Source organism: Copadichromis virginalis, linkage group LG16, assembly GCF_057382275.1.
Source record: "Copadichromis virginalis isolate Kocher_CV1m ecotype Utaka linkage group LG16, C_Virginalis_male_GT1.1, whole genome shotgun sequence".
In the NCBI taxonomy this organism is placed as follows: domain Eukaryota; kingdom Metazoa; phylum Chordata; class Actinopteri; order Cichliformes; family Cichlidae; genus Copadichromis; species Copadichromis virginalis.
This window is the reverse complement of record NC_140633.1, coordinates 23,180,234-23,200,999: the sequence shown is the minus strand read 5'-3', so window position 1 is coordinate 23,200,999 and position 20,766 is coordinate 23,180,234. Positions and strand designations below refer to the sequence as shown.

The 20,766-nt window shown below is 38.3% G+C and overlaps 1 protein-coding gene and 1 long non-coding RNA gene across 3 annotated transcripts; one reads left to right on the top strand and one right to left on the bottom strand.

Moving 5' to 3' along the window:
* Positions 1-10,227: 10,227 nt before the first annotated feature.
* On the bottom strand, positions 10,228-13,957 carry LOC146690797 (uncharacterized). Its single transcript, XR_014915486.1, has 2 exons — positions 13,752-13,957; positions 10,228-11,635 (listed from the first exon to the last, which is right to left on the bottom strand). It is a non-coding gene; the product is annotated as an uncharacterized LOC146690797 (long non-coding RNA).
* On the top strand, positions 13,224-20,385 carry fastkd5 (FAST kinase domains 5). Of its 2 annotated transcripts, none has more exons than XM_085433890.1 (2): positions 13,224-13,344; positions 17,690-20,385. In XM_085433890.1, exon 2 carries the CDS (start codon positions 17,702-17,704, stop codon positions 20,120-20,122), a length of 2,421 nt encoding a protein of 806 aa, XP_085290016.1. In that variant the 5' UTR covers positions 13,224-13,344; positions 17,690-17,701; the 3' UTR covers positions 20,123-20,385. The 2 variants fall into 2 exon arrangements, with proteins under 2 accessions (XP_085290016.1, XP_085290015.1); XM_085433889.1 differs by lacking the exon at positions 13,224-13,344 and adding an exon at positions 17,092-17,193.
* The last annotated feature ends 381 nt before the right edge of the window (positions 20,386-20,766 follow it).

Below are 20,766 nucleotides of genomic sequence, written 5' to 3'. Positions count from 1 at the left end.
GTGGAGCAGGGAGCTTTTGCTGAAAGGAAATATTAGTTTATTTCTGACAAATGGAACATCTTTAGCAGTAGTCAGTGATGTGTGTCATCCTGAGTTAGCCCCAGCTGTCTCATTTGACATTGCCTGCAGGAGTACGAGTGTCAAGTGTGATTTTTGTACAAGCAGGGTCAAACAGTCAATTCTCCTGACTGAAGATGGTGACAGATAATTGCTTGCAGCTTTACTTTGTAAACTTTCAGACGATAGAAGTGAAATATTATGCAAATTCAGACTGAGTAATTAGGAGACGTAGTAATCTAATACTAGCTCAGAGGGGAATCACTCAGTGATGACAAATTATATGATTCATTGGCCACAGAGGAACTGTAAATGTATCTTTTCAGTGCAAGTGAAGTGGGAGGATTACTGGAAATGATCAAACCTGTCTTCAGCAATATGCATTTACATGTAGAAATCACATCAGTGACAGTTTTAGGTTACATTTAAATGTCTGTAAGTAAGTTACTGTTGTTTACACGATGAGATGAACCAGTGTACAGTTAGAAGTATACTGCATAATACCAAATATAGAAATTCACTTTTTTGATCACTTCTATAAAAGACTGGAAATAAACTAAAAACCCATTATCATTATACTAAAACTAATGCTAATAGAACTAATGCCAAACACTTTGTTCTTTATCCATGGTCCTGGCAAGAGTACAAGATGAAGTGTTGCCATTTCTCCTCCTGCTATCGACCACTTCTCATCCTCCTTGACATCACTTGTTAATTAATGAGACGCTGCTAAGAAGACAGAGGAAGAAAAAAAGCAATGTCTTCTGAGCCGCCAAAAAAACAAAAAAAAACAAAAACCCTAACAACAACCAAAAAACAAGACACTTCTTAGACCAAAAGGTTGTATTTCCTAGATATCTCTGTATCAAAGATTTTATATAGCATGCATAAACACAAAGGATGACAAATGTCAGTAGATAAGACATCGTGGCAAATCAACATGCAGAACACACAAGACTGGGGCATATGTGTCAAAGAGCTTTAAAGAACAAATGGTTGTGTACCTTAATCGAGATGCTGTGTTTCATGTTTTTGTTATACAAGATAGCAATGGGCTGAAATGACTTAACTGCGTCCTTTTAATATTCTTTGACTGAAAATAGATTTTAATAAATAAATAAAAACGTATGTCTCTAGGCACAGTTGTCTGAGCCACCAGGTGTTCTGCCTTTTATATCAGTGCTGTTGGCCAAAAGTAATGGTGTAGATTAGAACAAATAGTATGCTAAAATATTATAAATCCATGAGACACCCTGCACAAGGATGTGCAAGCCTAGTGTTATTTGTCTCTAAAAGATGGATATGCTTTTGGCTCATGCAGTAAACAGAAAACAGAACAGAAAATGTGATTTACTCCTGTGTAATCCTGTGCTAATAAATCTAATGTTTCAATCACAAATAAACATGTGACAGTGTTTTAGGTTGCTTCAATCTCATCAGTGGAATGGTGTAATAAATGTAAAACTGCATTTGCCATTAAACAATTTTGTTTTAATTAGAATTTTTACTTCAGAGTTCATAGAAGAAAAACTCTGAATGGATTTATCTGTTAGCTTTCACTTGATGCACCATATGCCATTGAGAAACCTTCCAAAAACAATTGCTGTATTTTTTTGGGAAAACAGTCTGCTTCCTGTTTTGTGTCATACAATCATTCACCACATAAAACCCAGAGTTTTTACAAAATACTATAAAAATATTGAACCATACTGTCTAAATGTCACTGTAAGGGCTCCGATCTGTAACTGCTAAACCAGTACCGGTCTTCCTTTTCTTGCTCTCTTGTGGAAAATGAAATTTCAGGACTACTTATAATAACTACCTACAGTGTAGGAAAGTATTCACAGCACTTCACTTGTTCCATATTTTGTCATGTTATAGCCTTATTCCAAAATGGACTGAATTCATTTTTCAACCCAAAATTCTACACACTATATACTCCATAATGAAAAAGTGAAAAAGGTTTCCTTGCAAATTTATATATGTACATGTATGCATTTATGGATGATACGTTTACGGATGGTGGAGGCCACTGTGCTCATTGGAATCTTCATTCTACTACGGAAATTTCTATATACACCCCCAGATCTGTGCCTTGATAAAATACAGTCTCAGATATCTACAGACTATTTCCTGGACTTTGCTGATATGCACTGTCAACTATGGGACCTTATATAGACAGGTGTGTGCCTTTAAAAATCATGTCCAATCAAACGAAGTTACCACAAGTGGACTTAGTTATAGAAACATCTGACAGATGGTTAGTGGGAGCAAAATTTTGAGTGTCATGGCAAAGGCTGTGAATGCTTATGTAAATGTTTTGGGGTTTTTTTATATATATATATATTTTTTTTACTTTTAATAAATTTGCAAAAATATCAAGCAAACATTTTCACTTTGTCATTATGGGGGATTATGTGGAGAATTAAAAAAAAGTTAATCAATTTGGAATAAGTCTGTAACCTGACAAAATGTCGAACAAGTAAAGCTCCGTAAATACTTTTTGGATGCACTGTACGCAGCTTCAACCATCATGGAAGTATATCACTCTCATTCATCCTGCTAATACTAATGTGCAACCTTTAGCTAAATAAATACATAAGAATTAGAAAATACCAAACACATATTTGCTATAGGAATGCATAATGTTCTTAGTGAAGTCAAACAGTATTTGTATGTGGATATTTCCCACCAAACTCTGTGGTTCTCCTTAATTCAGTGGTCTTTTAGTGTTGCTTAGCTCAGTGTCTTAGGTTTACAACCCACAGTGTTACTGTTAAGTCTCACTGCTTTCATCAATCTCTTTCCAAACGCAGCAAGCAGTTGTTTAGAATCAAAAAAGCTCCAGCCTGCAAAAAACAAAACTGCTAATAGGCTTTGCAAACACAAAAATTTAAGTTTTCTACTAATAAATAACACTGAACATCAGACCATTTCTCCCTTTATGACCAAAACCGAAGCGTTCACTTTATTTGTTCTTTAGTTTAGTTTAGCCTCTTTAAATACATAATAATAAAATAATCCTGACAAGATAAAGCTCCCACACTGCGTTGGCACCATAAAAAGCATCTTTAAATTTTTTGATTTTCATTTGTATTCATAAACACATAAAAACATTACATCATTTGATGCAACTTCAGATTTTGTGTGTCCACGGAGATGTACATATGAAATACAGTAAAACCGCTGTCACTTCACTAATAACCCTGAAATTGCCTCTCACACTTCGGGGCCAGAAAACTGTGGAGCAGTTGATGCTTTAACATCTGCAGCACTGAAACCTCTGCCAGTTCATCTTACTGGCTGACCTACTGGAAATTAGTTGGGCAGATGAAAAAAGATTGGAGAGGCTTTCAAGCCAAAGGGAACTTTGACTCCCTAAGGACAGGAAATGAGAGACAGGTGACAGCAAGAGTGAGTGAAAATAGGTCAGAGATTGGTAGCATGAAAGCAGTTTGGTTAAAGACATTTTGTGTGCTTTAGCAATTCACCGAATAGCCACAGTTATGCTCTCTCTTGCACACCCTGCATTCTGTGCCCTCTACTTTACACACAGCTTCCCATATTCATCCTTAAACCGCCCTGTATGTGTTCTTCAATTAAATAAAATCCATGTTTCAAATCATTTTCATTGCTCCAAATATTCATGATTGGTCATAAAAGGACAATTAAAGTAAAACATAATATCAACTTTATGTTAAAGGTTTTTATGATTATGTCTTTACTTTTAAACACAAAGCAATAGACCAAGCAGTGTCTGTAAAACACAATACTGTTGGACCCACATCTGTTTGTTTTCAGCGCTAAAATAACATATCTATAATATGGCCATAAATAAGCTAAGATCGTTTCAGGTCTAAAAATAAACAGTACAGTATATCAAGCAAACTAGATATTGTTTTGCAATCTTAAACAACAACAACAACAATCTTTATTTATAGAGCACATTTAAAAGCCTTGGGCATACCAAAGTGCTTTACATAAAACAATAAAAGGTTCAAACATTGATAACGGATAAAAAAAATAAAAATAACGAGTTATGTTCATAGATAAAAGCTACCAATAAGAATGACTACAGCACATGGGTAATAGCAAGATAAAAGCTGTACCACCATAATAAAAGACACCAATAGAAAGATAGGAGGGAATTAATACAAGAGGTCAATAGGTCACAGCAACCAAACAAACAAACAAAACAAACCAGCAATTAAAAGGTGGAGAAGGCAAGTTTAAAAAGATATGTTTTAAGCTGTGATTTAAAAGAATGAATAGAATCAGATGCCCGGATGCCAATCGGGAGATTGTTCCACAGCACAGGTGCAACAAGAGCAAACGATCGATCACCTCTAGTCTTAAGTCGAGATCTGGGCTGAGCCAGCAGTAACTGTGACGATGACCTTAAAGCCCTAGCAGGAGCATAAGGGTTTAAAAGGTCCTTAAGGTAGCTGGGTGCAGTGTTGTTAGTAATTTTAAAAGTAAACAACAAAATTTTAAATTGAATACGATATCTGACAGGCAACCAGTGCAGATCGGCAAGGACAGGAGTAATGTGGGCAAACTTGCTGGTTTTGGTTAGAATGCGAGCTGCAGCATTCTGAACTGTCTGTAATCTCTGTAAAAGGGAAGAGTGGAGACCACAATAAAGTGAATTACAATAGTCTAGCCTCGACGTTACAAAGGCGTGGATGAGCTTTTCGAGATCTTTATGCGGGATATAGCGCCTAGCCTTAGAGATAAGACGAAGCTGGTAAAAACTAGATCTGACAACAGCAGACACTTGTTTGTCAAGTGAAAAGGAGCTGTCAAATAAGACACCCAGATTCCTGACAGTATCAGAGAGAGAACAACTAAGAAAACCAAAGGCATCCCGGAGTTTGGCACGAAGGGCATTACTACCAAAAATCATAATCTCGGTTTTCTTCTCATTAAGGATAAGAGAATTCGACAACAACCACTTCTTGGCCTCAGACATGCATTCTCGGAGGCTATTCAGAGACAGAGGAAGATCGTCGTTTAGCTCAAAATAGAGCTGGATATCATCTGCATAATAGTGATAAGCAATATGGTATTTCTCAAAGATGGCACTTAAAGGAAGCAAGTATAATGAGAAAAGGGTAGGGCCCAGCACAGATCCCTGGGGGACACCACAGCAAACAGGTACAGCCGAGGAAGAGGATGTAGCCAGATGTACCGTAGAGAGCCGATTGGAGAGATAGGATTTAAACCAATCCAGGGCAGCGCCCTTGATGCCTACAGTGTGCTCAAGTCTCGCTAATAAGATATTATGGTCAACCATGTCAAATGCCGATGATAGATCCAAAAGCACTAAGACTGAGGGGCGTCCATTGTCAGCCATTAGTAGGAGATCATTGAAAACACGAAGCAATGCTGATTCTGTGCTGTGATGTTGTTTGAAGGCCGATTGAAATTTATCATTTATATTATTCTCATCAAGGTAGGTCTGCAGTTGAAGCAGAACCACCTTCTCAAGTATTTTAGCCAGAAAGGGAAGCTTAGAAATTGGCCTAAAATTGGCAAAATCACTAAGCTCAAGGTTCCTTTTTTTTAGAACAGGTTGGATTATGGCATGCTTGAGAGCTGAAGGTACATAGCCAGAAAGCAAGGAGAAGTTCAATATGGACAATAAACAAGGTCCAATTACACTGAAACAATCCTTAACAATACGGGATGGGAGAGCATCATGTACACAGTTAGTATTGTTCAACTTATCAATTAGACGCTTCAGAGTGGAGAGAGAAACGGGTTCAAATTGATAAAAAGTGGCCGAACAATCAGGAGTAGACATACAATCAGTCACCAGAGGAAGAGTAGATCTAAGGGATAAAACTTTATCTAAAAAATAGTTTGAGAATTTTCCACAAAGACCCGGGGAAGACAGCAGTGGCATAGAGGGACGGGGGTTCACCACAGAGTTAAAAATTTTAAATAGAATTCGTGGATTATCACCATTAGTGGTAATAATTTTAGAGAGAAAAGCCACTTTAGCCGTTCTGGCAGCAGTTTGGAACTTCGAGCGGCTAATACGTAAAATATCATAAGAAGACTGAAGTCTATCACTCCTCCACTTCCTCTCATCACGCCGACATATACGTCGTAGGGCACGAACAGAATCATTTAACCAGCATTGTGAGAAAGTTCTAGGGCGTTTCATTTTGATGGGTGCAACAATGTTAAGAATCGAGGAACAGGTGGTAAAAAGAGTATTAGTAGAGTTCTCAAGTGTGTGTGGGGAAGAACAATCCAGCATACTAAATGGGGAGTTAACAAAAGACGTAGTAAAGTTGACCACAGTATTGGCATTAATAGTGCGCGTAGGATAAAGAGGAGAGTTTAGGTATTGTCCAGTATCACCCAGGTCTACATCGAAGATGACCGGGGAATGATCAGAGAGACCAGTATTCCTGATTTCCTTAATGCAAATGTCCACATTGAATGAAAAAACCAAATCAAGGGTGTGGCCTTGAACATGGGTAGGCTCATTCACCCACTGAATAAGATTAAAAGAATCAGTCAGCACAAGAAAGTCTTTAGCCAATTGGTCATTCATACAGCAGACATGAATGTTAAAATCTCCAGAAACAATAACAGAATCATATTTAAAAAGAACGGATCCCAAAAAATCAGCAAATTCAGAGATAAACATCTTATGATATTTAGGCGGACGATAGACCACGACACACAAAGTGGTCCGAGAGCCCGTCAGTTCCAATAGCTGAAAAAAGACACTGAATTCAGTCGATGTCTCACTTCACAAGCCACATAGTCAGCAAGTGTTCCAGCACTAAAGATTGTGATCAAGCTGATTGAGAAAACTCCTCCTCAACCTGCTCAGAAAATTAATTGTTTTTCATGGCTGATTCAAAAGTGCATTAGCATAAATTGACAGCTGTGGTGTGCAATATGCATGCGTAAAATTGGAGTTCATACTCCGGTCGGGCATGATCCTTGAGATAGAGCCATAGTTAACAGGCAGAGGTCAGCTGAAGGAACAGACCCTGACTGGAGTGAATGTCAGCAGTGAACTGCAGCCTCAGCAGCATGGCTCACACTGGCTTTTTTGTGTCTGTTAGCAGAATTAAACAATCCCCGGAGACATAACATCAACACACACACACAGGGTCCCTTCTGAATATTCAATTAGCCCTATAGGTATTAAGAGGAGCCAGCTAGGTTTCTCTAAAATAATTCAGACTGATAACCATGAAAGCAGTACCTCTACAGACCTGTTCAGGTTAGGATTTAGACATAAATCACATTGGTATCTGCTAAATTGTGGCCTTCATGAGAGCCACACATGGCTCCGGGTTAGGAACTGCTATCAGGACAAGAGTTTGTGCTCAGGATAGTGAGCTGGGGGGTATTAAACACTGATAAAAAATAAAAAAGGGAAAAACCCACCTCCATGAAAAATGACTCATACTCAAGTGCTCACATTCTCTTTGTCTGTAATCCTTGACAAATTTACTACAAAAATTTCACCAGGGAACTAAAATAATTTAAGTGGGTACAAAAAGGCTCCCATCCCATTTTGACCCTCAAGGAAACATGGCATTTGGAATTTTTAATTATTATCATTATTATTTTTTGTCTTGTCTTCAATTTAATTTGGCATTCAAGCACAAGGAGGGCACAATGGAAGAGTGAATGAATGTCTTCCTGAGTATTGGGTTCTGTGTCATCTCTACTCATGCAGCGGACAGTGAGGGCAAGACCGTTCACAATAAAATGCAATAAACCTGGACTGAAAAATACCTCTTTAATGGGTTAAGGGGCTAGTAAAAAATTCTATCATTTCTTTCCATAAATGAGGCGATAGGGAAAAAAAGAGGGGCTGAACTCTGAATACAGATTAAGAAGGTCTACAAGATGAACAACGCAATCAAGCAAGAAGACAAAAAGCCTGGTATATCCAGGAGAGAGAGCTTTTGTACTGCGGGGATTAGGTGCAAACTGCAAAGCGATATGTTAATTTCCAATTGCTTTATTTCACAAACAGCAGGTATTCACTCATTTCCCATTCTAATAGTAACAACATTTGATAACTTGAATGCCATCCTCGAATAATCAAATCATGCTATTGCCATACTATAACTATGTCATACTATATTAAAATCACATTTGCATTTGTAGAAATAAGGAAACTTCCTTTCCAGGCACAATGCAAATTAGCAAAAGTCCTTTGGAATCATAGTTTTACAATGAAGTTAAAAACACTGTTATTAATGCTTACCAAAGAAAACCACAGAGCCATTTTTCATCCAAGATAGTTTCTGACAAGTTGTGCAAATGTCAAAGTTATAAAACGAGTGATAGCATTCAAAAGAAGAGTCAAAACCCACCAAGGTCATGGGATTCATCCTCTGGAAACGGCTACTGTCAAAATGTATTAACATCTAGTAATCTTTAGGCTAGATATTTCGGTCTATACGAGGAACAAGCCAACATGCTTGTATGACAAAAAGAAAAAAAAAATAGTTATACGACTTTATTGTGAGTACTCTTTCTGGTGTTTTATTTTAATTTCCATAGCTATAGTTGGATCTCAAAGTCTGGACAAAAACTTAAATGCACTGGTTGCTTTTTACCCAACAGTCCACAGTCACACAGCATTCTGTGTCTAATAAAGGTATAGGACTTTCTCGACATCAACTTAAATAGAGGTTGCTAGAGCAATCTGCACGGACTGACAAGCAGAAATGCATCTTTGAGTTCATGTCCTCTCTGGATGCTTCCCATTTATCTTGTCTGTCAAGTAGAGAGGACATGATAATGAAAGATGAACACTCCAGTGAATGGCTCCCTCTGCCAGCCTACCATACAATGCCAAATAATGGAAACTCTGCTCAATGACCAGAAGTCTGCTAGATCTTGGAACCCTAGGACAAGTGGAGCGCTCACTCAGTTGATATCAGTTAACACAGTACTTATTTATAGCAATGGGGTTTAGGTAAAAGAAAACGTTGCAGAACAAGACACCAAAAAAAAAAAAAAAAAAAAAACCCAATATTGTCTTAATTTTGTGAAAACTAAGAACATTAAGGGGCGCATGCTTCTTCAGATTTGGAGTCATTAATTTGCATGTCTCCAGTTTAAATGTGTTACATTTGTACAGTACAGGGCCACTTACACTGACCAGCAAACACTTAAATGCACAGCTACCTCCCTCTGCTGGAGGATGGTAAAACTGCAAACTCTACTTTAACTCCCCAAATAATAAAAATCCAACAAATATCAAAACACTATGACAGCAGACACCACTTCCATGTTAAGACTCAGCAAAACGAGGAAGATTATTTAAAAGTTGTAAAGTTTGTCTCTTAAGTGTCCAATTTTTATTAAAGAGGTTACTGGTTTCACCTAGTTTTCCATTTAATAAGGTAGATACAACTACGTACTCTGGATTTGCATGAACCCTTAAACGCCTGAACCATGAAGTAATTGCCAGAATTGCATTTTTTCTTTTTATTGAGAAACTTTAGGGTTTGTGGAAGCTTCTGGCAATTATAAGTATACATACTTTTGCTGCATGGCATGTTCGCGCAATTACTCAAGACTGTTTAAAAAAAAAAAAAAATTAAAAAAAAATTATAATTTTTTTTTAATTTTTTTTTTTTTAAATTTATTTTTAACTTAAGAATCTCAAGAACGCAAGCGTGATAAGCATGTCATTACAGGGCTGACTTGATTGTTTTACTTCATATAAAACAGATTGCATAACGACCACAAATCAGTGGGCAAAGGACAAATATTAAGTTCAAGTTTTGGGAAGTTTGTAAGGCAATGCAATTTTACATCTATTTACATATTTGTCCAAACAAGTAGACATCTAAAACTACTTTGTGTGTACCCCTCTGTATGCATGGTAAGTGTACATATAGACAAACTTGCTCCATGCTTTTGCAAGCATGTCTGGAGTTAATGCAGCTGCTCCTGTTATACAACCTACTGGCAACTGCGTGAAACACATGAAACCCCTTTTTCCTGACAGTGTGTGTAGCGATCATCACCGGAGGACCCTTGTGGGATTAAATCACTTTGAAATTGGTACACCCTGCAGTTAAGACGTGCCATGAAGCAAAAACTCATTTTGAAGGCAAGTTTTCAAACTAACAATGAATTACATATTTGAAGAAAAACTTGAACAAAGGAGTCATTTAAGTATTTATTCATAAAGTATTGTATTTACATTGCATACAGTAAATATTTCCTTAGATATATGACAAGGTGCTCTAAGCAAGAAATTTCCTCAACTCTCAAGTGACCTACATTTAAAAGCTTGTTAGGAATAGGTGCGCATAAAAAACAAAAACAGATTATAATCAAATTCAGATTTTAAGAAAGTATCCTGGGAGAACTTGCAGAACAATTCCCAGTGTCCTCAACAGGCCGGGACAAGTGCAATACCACACAAGCACAGAGCATTGCCACCTCTCCCAACCTGCACAGAAAGGGATCACTTCTGATAGATTATTTTCAGTTCTATGATCAGTTTTGCATGGATTTGCACAGCAGTACATTTAAAAGCTGAAAGCAAACCAGCAAAACTAACCAGAGACCCACGTGCATAAGCTACCCCTGCAGTTTTCCCAAGACGACGTAGTCTAGGAGTACTTGAAGTGCTCACATTGCAGTAGAATTTAAACAGTAATAAGACTACCTGCACTATAAGCACTTTAATACTACTGAAACCTTGTCTTTACATTATTGACAGAGGTGCACTGGAAACCAGACTGTGACTGTTCTTTCATAGACGATGCGCAAAGAGGATTTGGATGGAAACGCAGGCCACCGTCAGTTTTGCATAGATTTGCACAACTTATTTCTTCTTGCAGCGCAACTACGCAAAACTAACGGAGGACAGCCACAATTAAGATTAAGAGTGTCCATGCAAATATACTTCAAAAAACCCAAACTCTCACTCTCACATGTATGCATACAGAGATACATGGCAGATGAGAGTCCCAGCCCCTTATGCCAGAAGGAGCACTTAGGGCAGTAGGTGCTAGTCTACTTCACTATCTGCACTAGATGCACCTTAGCATAAGTACTAGTAGTAGTCACATTTTGCCAGGTAACAATTTTTTAAGACTCCTCTCCTCATACATAAAGTCAAATAAAAATACAAAAACAAATCAGCAGCTGCTCCAATTCTGTGCACTTTTCCACAGTGACAGGATATACAACATCTAACAACCATTTAGCATGTTTGCTTCTTACACAGCTGCTTTGCTCCAGAACATCAGGGGGCTGAGCCTCACAGCAAGACGACAAGGTCTTGCCAGATGTCTATTTACAAGTGTATGTGGATTCAGTCTACTTAGGACTTGCAACATAAAGGCTGTGTTTATGAACAAGTCAGCTTCCTTCAGTTAATATTATCAGAAGAGTGCTGAAAGTGCCTTCACTGCAGTAGAATTGAACAAAACTACCTGCACTGTAAGCACTTTGGCACTACAGTGACTGTAAACTGCTCGTGTGACGTTCTCCTCACAGACTGCATTACTGTGCCTTTAAAGCCACAGTGACGACTGCCCAGGAGACAGATGTGAATGGGGTTCTGTAGGGATAAATAAGATGTAGCATTAACAGTAGGAATAACAAAAAAGATACACAAAGACATTGCACAAGAAAGTTTATACCCAACTCAAGCCTAACATTTATCAGTTTGTGGTTTACCAAATGTTAGAGGTTAGCTGCAGTTTGACAAGTTTTGACGTAGGTAATTTTCTCTAATAAAAATTCAAAAGATCAAACTCAGTATACAGTAACGATCTCATACATCTGCAGAGTCTTGACAAAGTTGAACGGGCAAAGAGTACTGTGATTAGTGTGGTGTATGAACTCACTCAGAAAAGACCATTTCCCTCCCAACTAGAATGGTCCTTGTAAGGCTAAACTTCATGACGATTTTTAGTGGTCAAGATATTATAAACCCTTTTAGGCATCAAGTTTTTTTTAAGTTGCTGGAGAAATCATTAATTTAATTACACAAATACATGCACATTTATTGAGTGCTTAAATTGTCCTTGCAAATCCTGGACAATTATTTGCCATCTCTGCACATATTTTGAGGTTCCATGAAAGACTTTCCCCCTCTGTATGCACACCCCACTCACTTTCAATCGTTGCATTCATATAACGTTCAGGACATTCTGCAAAAACTGTTATTCAAGAGTAGCTATACACCATGCGTCCGTTTACAACCCCCCCCCCCCAAACCCAAAACTCTGTTCCAATTAATCTCAAGCAGCCAAGCTTCCCGCATGGCAATCGAGATGATAGCGTCAGAGACACCAATAACCTCGAACACCTTAAAGCTAAATGATAAACCAGGAGTCTGAACCGGGACTGTTCATGGATACCAACACTTGTACTCCAGCCACATTTCTGTACCCCTCCCCCACCCGCTAACATGGCGCCCAGGAGTCCACAGTTTATAAAAAAAAAAAAAAAAAAAAAAAAAAAAAAAAAAAAAAAAAACCCTAATAGCCACTGCAAGAACAGCACATGGGACTACATCGACGATGTTACAGTGTCCGTGCACACACACGCAGCTAAAACTGGCCGCACGTGAGGCGTTCGCTTATAATGACTAGTCTGTGGACCACGCGTGAGACCGCAACTGCTCCAAACTTAAAACGCAGAATCCACCACACAAGCTAGTAGTTACGCGAGGGCTCCATCAAAACAGTCTGCTGTAAGCATGCGCTAGCCAAACAGGCTAACGCGTGCAGCTTGCTACAGTGTGTTTAGTTGTTTAGATAATTATCCAATTAAAGTTTGTTCACCTATCAGTATTCCTTAAAGACAACACTTAATCCAATACCCTAGTAATCTCATGAAGTATGCTGGTAATGTTTGGATATTAGCTTCCACTCCCCATCCACTTCTAAGCATTGTATTGCCCCTTGTCTTAGCCAACTTAGTTGTTTCAGTATGGCTAACTCACACATGCTAATTAGAGATCAGTACACGTGCTCCCAGGTGCTTGTAAACGCCGACAGCGGCATTTGAATAAACATAAGAGAGCCCGCGCAGCTAGTGACAATTATGTTATTATTATAAAATCACAATGTTTTTGTTGGCATATTAGCGTTAGCCGCTAACTCGGCAGCTCGCGGGATAGCAAAGGCGCGCGGCCTGCTAGAACCCCATGTGCTGCTGCTGCTGCTTTGTTCTGGAGGCACTTTTAAATGTACACCACTGCAACCCGAAATGACTGAAAACTTAAAAATTCTACAAACAGACGGCTGACAGCGCGGGCACGTGAGTCTACAACTTGGGGCTTTTGCCAAAATTTGTAGCGGTTATTTAATTTTATCGTTTTACGAGTGTGGACCACTTCCGAGGTACCGACAAGAGGTGCAACAGCAGCGGCAACACATGCTTTTCAAATCTCCCTCATTCTCCTGCCATGGAGGAGAGGTTGCCATGCGCTCCTACAACATTTGTTTTTAAAAATGCGGAAACTTGACCATTAAAACGCTTTCTTCTCCCCTCCTCGCATATACGTTAGAGCGCACACACGTACCGAAGTCAACCCAGCGAATTTCACTTTCCCGACGTTTACCGCATCTCCCCAAAAAAGGCTAACAACAGGTTTCTTGCCAACAACACGCGCCTTATAAGACACTAAAAAAATCCACCATCTTCACTCACTTGTTCAGACTTACCGTTTACCCAGTTTCTTGGACATCTGCAAAATTTAAAAAAAAGAACACAGACTTCACAGATTAAACATCGGCTAAGACGTGTAACCCCCTCCAAAAAGTGCACAACCATGTGCTACTATTATGATTTGCTAGGATTTTGGGAATCGTAGTAAGATTGCGAAAGTGGCGCGAGTAGACTCTCCTTTTAACCATGTGGTGAATGAAGGGCGGTTCCCAGCCAGCGTAGCGGAGCCTCAACTCCTTCATTAGCATAAATCCTCTACTTCCTCTCCAAGTGGGACTCTGAAGTTTCCTCACTTAATTCATATATTGTAGCTATACATACAAAGGTGGTCACATAGATAAGCCGTTTCAATAGGGGAAAATATATCAAATTGCCTCCCATTATAATCACTGGACGGGACGCCTTAAGGCTCTCTAAGTTGATTTTGGTGATGTTTACACGTGGAATAAAAATGTTTTATGAAATTTAATACATTCTTAAAATAATTCGATCTAACGAAAAATAAATGTTTTCTATTTGTTTAAACTGGATGATAGTATACGTCTGTGTGCTAAATCTGTTTACTACATAAAACGTATTATTTGGGGAATTTTCTGGGATGGCTTTTCAGATTTGTAGCTGACCAGAATTTGACGCAGTGTAACCAAAACAGAACCTTAGAAATTAAACGAATAATAATGATGATACAATTTTTCGACTTTCTATGTTTTAGTTTTTTTTGTTTTGTTTTTTATTTGCCATTATTTACAATATTAGATAAATAAAAAAAATATTATAATAGATTTTTATCTTTAGTTTAATGAAAGACTATACCACCATGCTTCTGTATACAATTGAACTGTAACATTTAGAACCATAAAAATATTCACTAATGTCAGCAACAAGTTTTACAAAGGGAATCCAAAGGCCACCTACATGGCTCAGTGTCTTTTGCTGGGGCTATACCTTCTCAAAGGACATAAGAAGTGTTCCCAGCAGAAATGAGAGAATTGTCTTGCACATAGGTCAGTGTAGTTCACCTCTAACCCCTGGATTCATTCATGTGTGAAGTCACACAATGGAGGCACAGATTTTGAAGTTGCCTTTTCTGCTCAAACAGAAGAGAAATGCAAATGTTAATTTCAGTGACAGAAAGCATTGCATTGAAAACATATGAACGATTATGATGTTGCACTTTAATGAAAAAAACAACAACAAATAAAATAGATACAATAACTATTTCAAAGAAGTCTCACTTCAACTGTTATTTCTGTGACATATTTAACATTTCCTAAAATTCACTTTGAGGATTCAAAAAACAAACAAGCAAACAAAAACATGGGGGTGGCAACATTACAAATCAATCTTTTATTTTGCTAACAGTGTTTTTTTGCAGGCATAGAATGGATACAGCATATAGTGGAAATCTTCAAAAACTAACAACAGCAACAACTGTTGTTTAAAGTCGAGGTGTTTGAAGAGAATATGTAGAATCTCATGTGGTAAAAATGTGACAGTGAGCTTGCCTAAGTGTGATAAAACTAAACTAAAACACTTAGAATTTACTCACCACAATTTTATAATTAAACTGAATCTTAGACAGTTTTAGTGTTAGGAATGAATCTTTCACAGAAACAAGTTGTGTTGCATTTAAGAGAAAGAAAAACATCAAAACCAGATATTTTTCTATTCAACCAACTTTTATGTTTTTGTTTTTTTTTAAATCAAATTGATTAGATTGGTCATTTTCATTATCTGTAAAACGCAAACAATTCAAGTTAACTGAACATGAATTGTTTGCTGTTTTAAAATAAATTAACAAATTTATTAATAAAAGAATAAAAATTTGAAACAACAGTAAGGAGGAGCAAGACAGGATCTATAGAGTGAAAAAACTTAAAGACTTCAAATGGCAGCAAGTGTCTGGGCCCTTACATATCTTCTGATATACAACTTGTTTTAGACTTGGGCAGTACATTTTGGAATTAAGAAATTATTATGTGTAGAAATATTAGAATAAACACACTTGAATAAAATATGGAACATCTAAACAGGGCAATAATAATTAACGTGGGTCATACCTAAATGAACAGAAAGGGAAAAAGAAAAGAAAAAAATTGATAGATTTTAAAAATAAAACATGTTTTACAGTATAACCTAGTTTGATAGCTCAGCTTCTCACACAACAAATACGAAAAAGAGTTACCCCTTTTTTCTTAATATTTTGCTTCCAATGAATTAAATGCCAGGTTTTCTGAAGATATGCTAAAATTTTTCTTTGAACATTGGATGTTTTTATTCATTTTCAGTTCCGTCCTGAATCGTTCCAACATAAAAAAAAAAGTTACCAAACTCTAAGGCTGAAGCAGTTTTGTATCTACAAAAAACAGACAACTTAGCAAAGAACTTTTAAATTGTTTTTCTGCATCTTCTTTACTAGAAGCCTGTCAAAAAACACAGAATGTGTTCCCATTTTTTTTGTTGAATTATAAATATGAAAAAAATCTATAAATAATATCTGCCATATAAAAACATAAAATATAAAATAGTATTTTTGCACTAACAAGTTGACTCCCAAAGAGCTTGGAACACAAAAGAAGAAGTGGCAGGCCTTAAAAATGTTAGAGCAGATGAACAGTACATGAAAGTTATGTAATTAACAAATAAGAAAAAAAAATAGTCCAAGTTATGTTGACGCATAAAGTTAGTCTTACCAAATACTGACTTTCAAGCTCTTTCCCATTTCCTAGCAACGAATTAAAAAACAAGGTAGCTCAAGACCTTTGCACAGTACTGTAACCATTGAATCAACATAAAATATAAAAGTAATTATCACAAAAATTGTTGTATATCTATATTGTTTCTTAGTTCCAGAATCACATTTATTTATGTACTACTGGGTACTGATGTAAAATAAGATTTAAACATGAATGGTTTTTATGGTATGCGAACATCTTAGGTCAGGTAGGGTGTTTTTTTGTTTTAATCAAATGTAATAATTATTATTAATTGGTTTCAGTTAACACAACTTGTGTTATTGCTGATGTGTTCTCATTGCGGCTCGTTGAATGAGTAGTTTTGAACCTACCCAGCTGCCATAGGTCACACGCTGCTCTCCACGGAAGTTAGATCAACCTGCCATAATAATATCATACAGTCAGACACGGTACTTTTACAGGCAATTATTATTAAATCTAAGGATTAAATTAAAATGCGGCGTGCTAATACAGTGCTCTATATTTCAAATTGATGTATTAATTTGTTTTAGAATATGTATGCGTATAACAATGTAGCTGATAATGTAAAGTTTATTTTATTTTGAAAATCAAATTCACGAGTTCCGGTGGGGTTGCCGTAGGTCTGTCAGAAGAGTCGTTCTAACAGACTAATGCTGTGTGTTCCTGCCATGATTTCTTGAGGTTTCTCACCGTTGCACGTGTTGCTTTTGGATCGTAAAAGGTCAGTTCAACGATCTGGTTAAAATACATACAGATTTGTGCACTTTTAGTTTAGTGTAGTTTAAATTAGCATCGTGTTTCCTGCTGTCTCATTCTAAAACGTGTCCGACCTCTGTTGGTTTACAGATGGACAGACTACTTTAACATGTAAATCTCTAAATAATTTAGGTTTATCGTTTAGTTTAAACTGTAATTTTAAGAGAGAAATATCATGTATTGTAGTCAGTCTCGGAAAGAGCTACAAAGTGCATTATTATAGCCACCATAACAAAAAAATAGTGTATGTCACTATTGACAAGCAGCTTTATGTTTGTGTCTAAAGTTTCAACCTTTAAAAACTAACAAGGAAGCTCATCTGTATGAATCTGTATCTTTTTAATTGTGGTTTTAATACAAACAATGTATAATTTATTCATTTGTAAGATATGTTTTTGCTTGGCACATTACTTGACTTGGCACATGACTTTTGTTTTGCTGTATTTTGCTATGTTTTCTAGTGTGGTACACCCATGGCTACCTGTGTGGTGTGTCGCTGGATGCCCAGGCTACGCCACCTCCCAGGCCTGAGAAAAGGCTTTGCCAGGGCTCAGCATGCGTATATCAAACCAGAGGATGAAGCTGATGATCTGGAGGAAAAGAGAATCTTGTCGCAGCACAATGAAGTATGTTTAGAAGGTTACAGGCTCCGTTACAGCCCTTCTTCATATCATCACTCTGCATTGAACTCTGCAGCCTCCCATAGCCAAACAGACAACGATGAAGATGAGCAGTGTCTACCCACTCTCGCACCTTCTTTCTGGCAACGGAGCAATCGCTACAGTGTGAGTTGCTCACGACACCTCTCCAGCTCAAAGAACACTCTTCTGGACTTGGCTTTCAATAAAAGCTCTGAACCGGAGATCCCCTCAGCGTCCTCTTACCAGAGAAAGCCTGTACTACCAGATGTTAAAGTAGAGACGCGTGCCTTCCACAAATGCAGACCAGAGTATGCCTCAATGAGCCTAGACCTTAACCAAAGACCTCACCCACTCAAATGGGAGGAGGCAATGCAGCTGCTCCAAAAAGTGGCTGTTTTAAAGGGCAGCATGAAAGCATCTGATGTGTCTCAGTTTCTTATGGAGCTCAGTCGATTGCACCCAGACAAGATGCCGTTAGTGAGGAGTGACCAGCGCTTCATCATGCTCCTCCGATATTCCGTGGAACACCTTCGCTACTTTACTCAACTTCAGCTGCTGGAGGTGCTGCAGTCGTTTGTGTGGCTGGGCATGCCCTCTGCCCACACTGTACTCGAACTGTACGAGACTGAGCTGAGTCGCCGGTCCAGTCAGATGACTTTGCATCAGTTGATTTTAGCTGCTGATTTGTGGCGCTGTATAGGGAAGCAGGCACCTCAGTTCCTACTGCACCTCTATGACTCTGTTCGTCTGCATCTGGGACAATTGGGCGTGCCCGAGCTGGTCCAACTGTTGTATATATTGGGAGAGGGTAGGCAGTGTCCAAAAGACTTGATCCGTCCTCTGGAGCAGCTTCTCATGCATCATTTGCTACAATTGCGACCTGAGGAGGTTGGTGTTATATGCTTAGGACTCTTTAAATCCCAAACTTCAATATCTGAGAGTGCAGTGACTCGCATTGTCGATAAGGCACTCTCTTTTGTGAAGGAGATGAGCGACTTTGCCATGGTGAATGTGTTGAAGTACTTGCGTTTCAGTTATTTATATCACAGGGTATGGCTGGAGGCCATGGCAGAGGAAGTTCCTAAGCGTGCCCACAGAATGGGTGTCAAGGGGCTAATGCACGTGGCACTGACCTGTTCTGCTCTTCATTACAGTAATGACAGTATCCTTACTGCTGTCGCTGACAGAGTACCCTTGCTAGTGCCACACTGCAGAAGTAAAGACTCATGCAAACTCTTGTGGGCTTATGGCACATTAGGGTTTCTCCCATCACGGAGTCCAAGCTTCTATCCAAGTCTTACAGAATCCCTGAGGCAAAGGAAAGCTGAATTTCAACGATACCCAGAGCATCTGCTCACTGGTCTTTTAGGCTTGGCCTTTGTCTCACAGTTCCCAGAGGACCTAATTGCATTAGCCTTGAGCCCTGATTTTATCAACTTAGCACTGAAATGCACACAGCTTGAGCTGAAGAAGGATTTGTTCACTTTAGATGGAGTTGTAGCTTTGGAGTTGCCTCAGTGGACTGGCCCTCGACTGAGCAATGAACTTCGAGATGAGGTTACAGAAATGCTGTGGACGTTTGCTCAGTCAGATGTGTGCCAGAAACCTGAGGTTCAGGAGGCAGAATCTGCTCTGAAAGATCTGCTTGGTGGAGAGGAGTTTGTATGTAAAAGAATGATCCTTCCCCATACTCGCTCCATTGACCTGGAAGTGCACCTCAACTCCACTGGGCAGCCTGTACCTGTGAACCAAGCATCTCTAGAACAAAGCCCATCCACATTTCCTTCTAATCAGGGTTGGGGGAAATTAAATGTAGGAGTTACAATAACTGATGAACTTTTAGCACAGTTGATAAATAAAAACAACAACACAAAAGCGCCTTTGGCTCAATCACCTAAAGTGAAGACTACATCTCTTCAAAGATTACGGCCCGATGAAAGTGGGAGACTCTTTGACACAGTGCTAGACTTGACCACTGATATTATAGAAACTCTGACCAAACCCAGTCACCTTGGGTCTTCTCGCAAGGACTCCAATGAGATAGTCAAAATTGCCGTACAGGTCTCGAACAGGAACCACTTCTGCTCCCAGTCACAGCAGCTCCTGGGACTTCATGCCATGAAGAGAAGGCAGTTAAAGATAGCAGGCTATAGGGTTGTAGAGCTTAGTTATCAAGAGTGGTTTCCATTGCTGAGGAAAAGCAGAGCCGAGAAGCTGGCATATCTGCACTGCAAACTCTACGACAATCTATAATGATTCTCAGACCTGTAAGAGACACAGTGAAGTGGAGAAAATGTGGAGTCCGTTGCAAACTATATAACCATCAGGCTTCTGGAAAATCTTTACAGTGTGCAAAATATCTGCACATTGCAGAATAAAAGATGTTTTTTTTGTTGAGATTTTTGTAAAAATATATTTTTACATTTACATTTCAAGACTGTAAAAACTTGACATGAAAACTAAAGCATCAGCTTTTCAATGCCTGGCTGTAGTATAAAATACATTTAACATTTGTATGTTCTTGTGTGTTTACTTAAATGTTAAGCTTTTCCTGATTCAAATCAATGATGATAGTCTTTTCAGAGGTCAGTTCTTCTGTCTCAAGTATGAACCTGCCCAGTTTGCACATTAAATATGTCACTGTGAATACAGAATTAAAGGCAATGCTTGTTTAGGAATCTGTATTACGACACCTGGAAAGCCAAAACTTGTTATATAACTTAATAAAGACAGGATTAAAATGGGATGCCACAACCTTTTAGCAAATGAAAACCAAAAATAACAGCATTTTATGTCTAACATGTTTTTTCAAATTCAAACATGGATCTGGGTCTTCTTACATTTCCTTAGCAAAGCTGTTCTGCTCATGCAAGCAGCTTGTTTATTCAAGACCATTG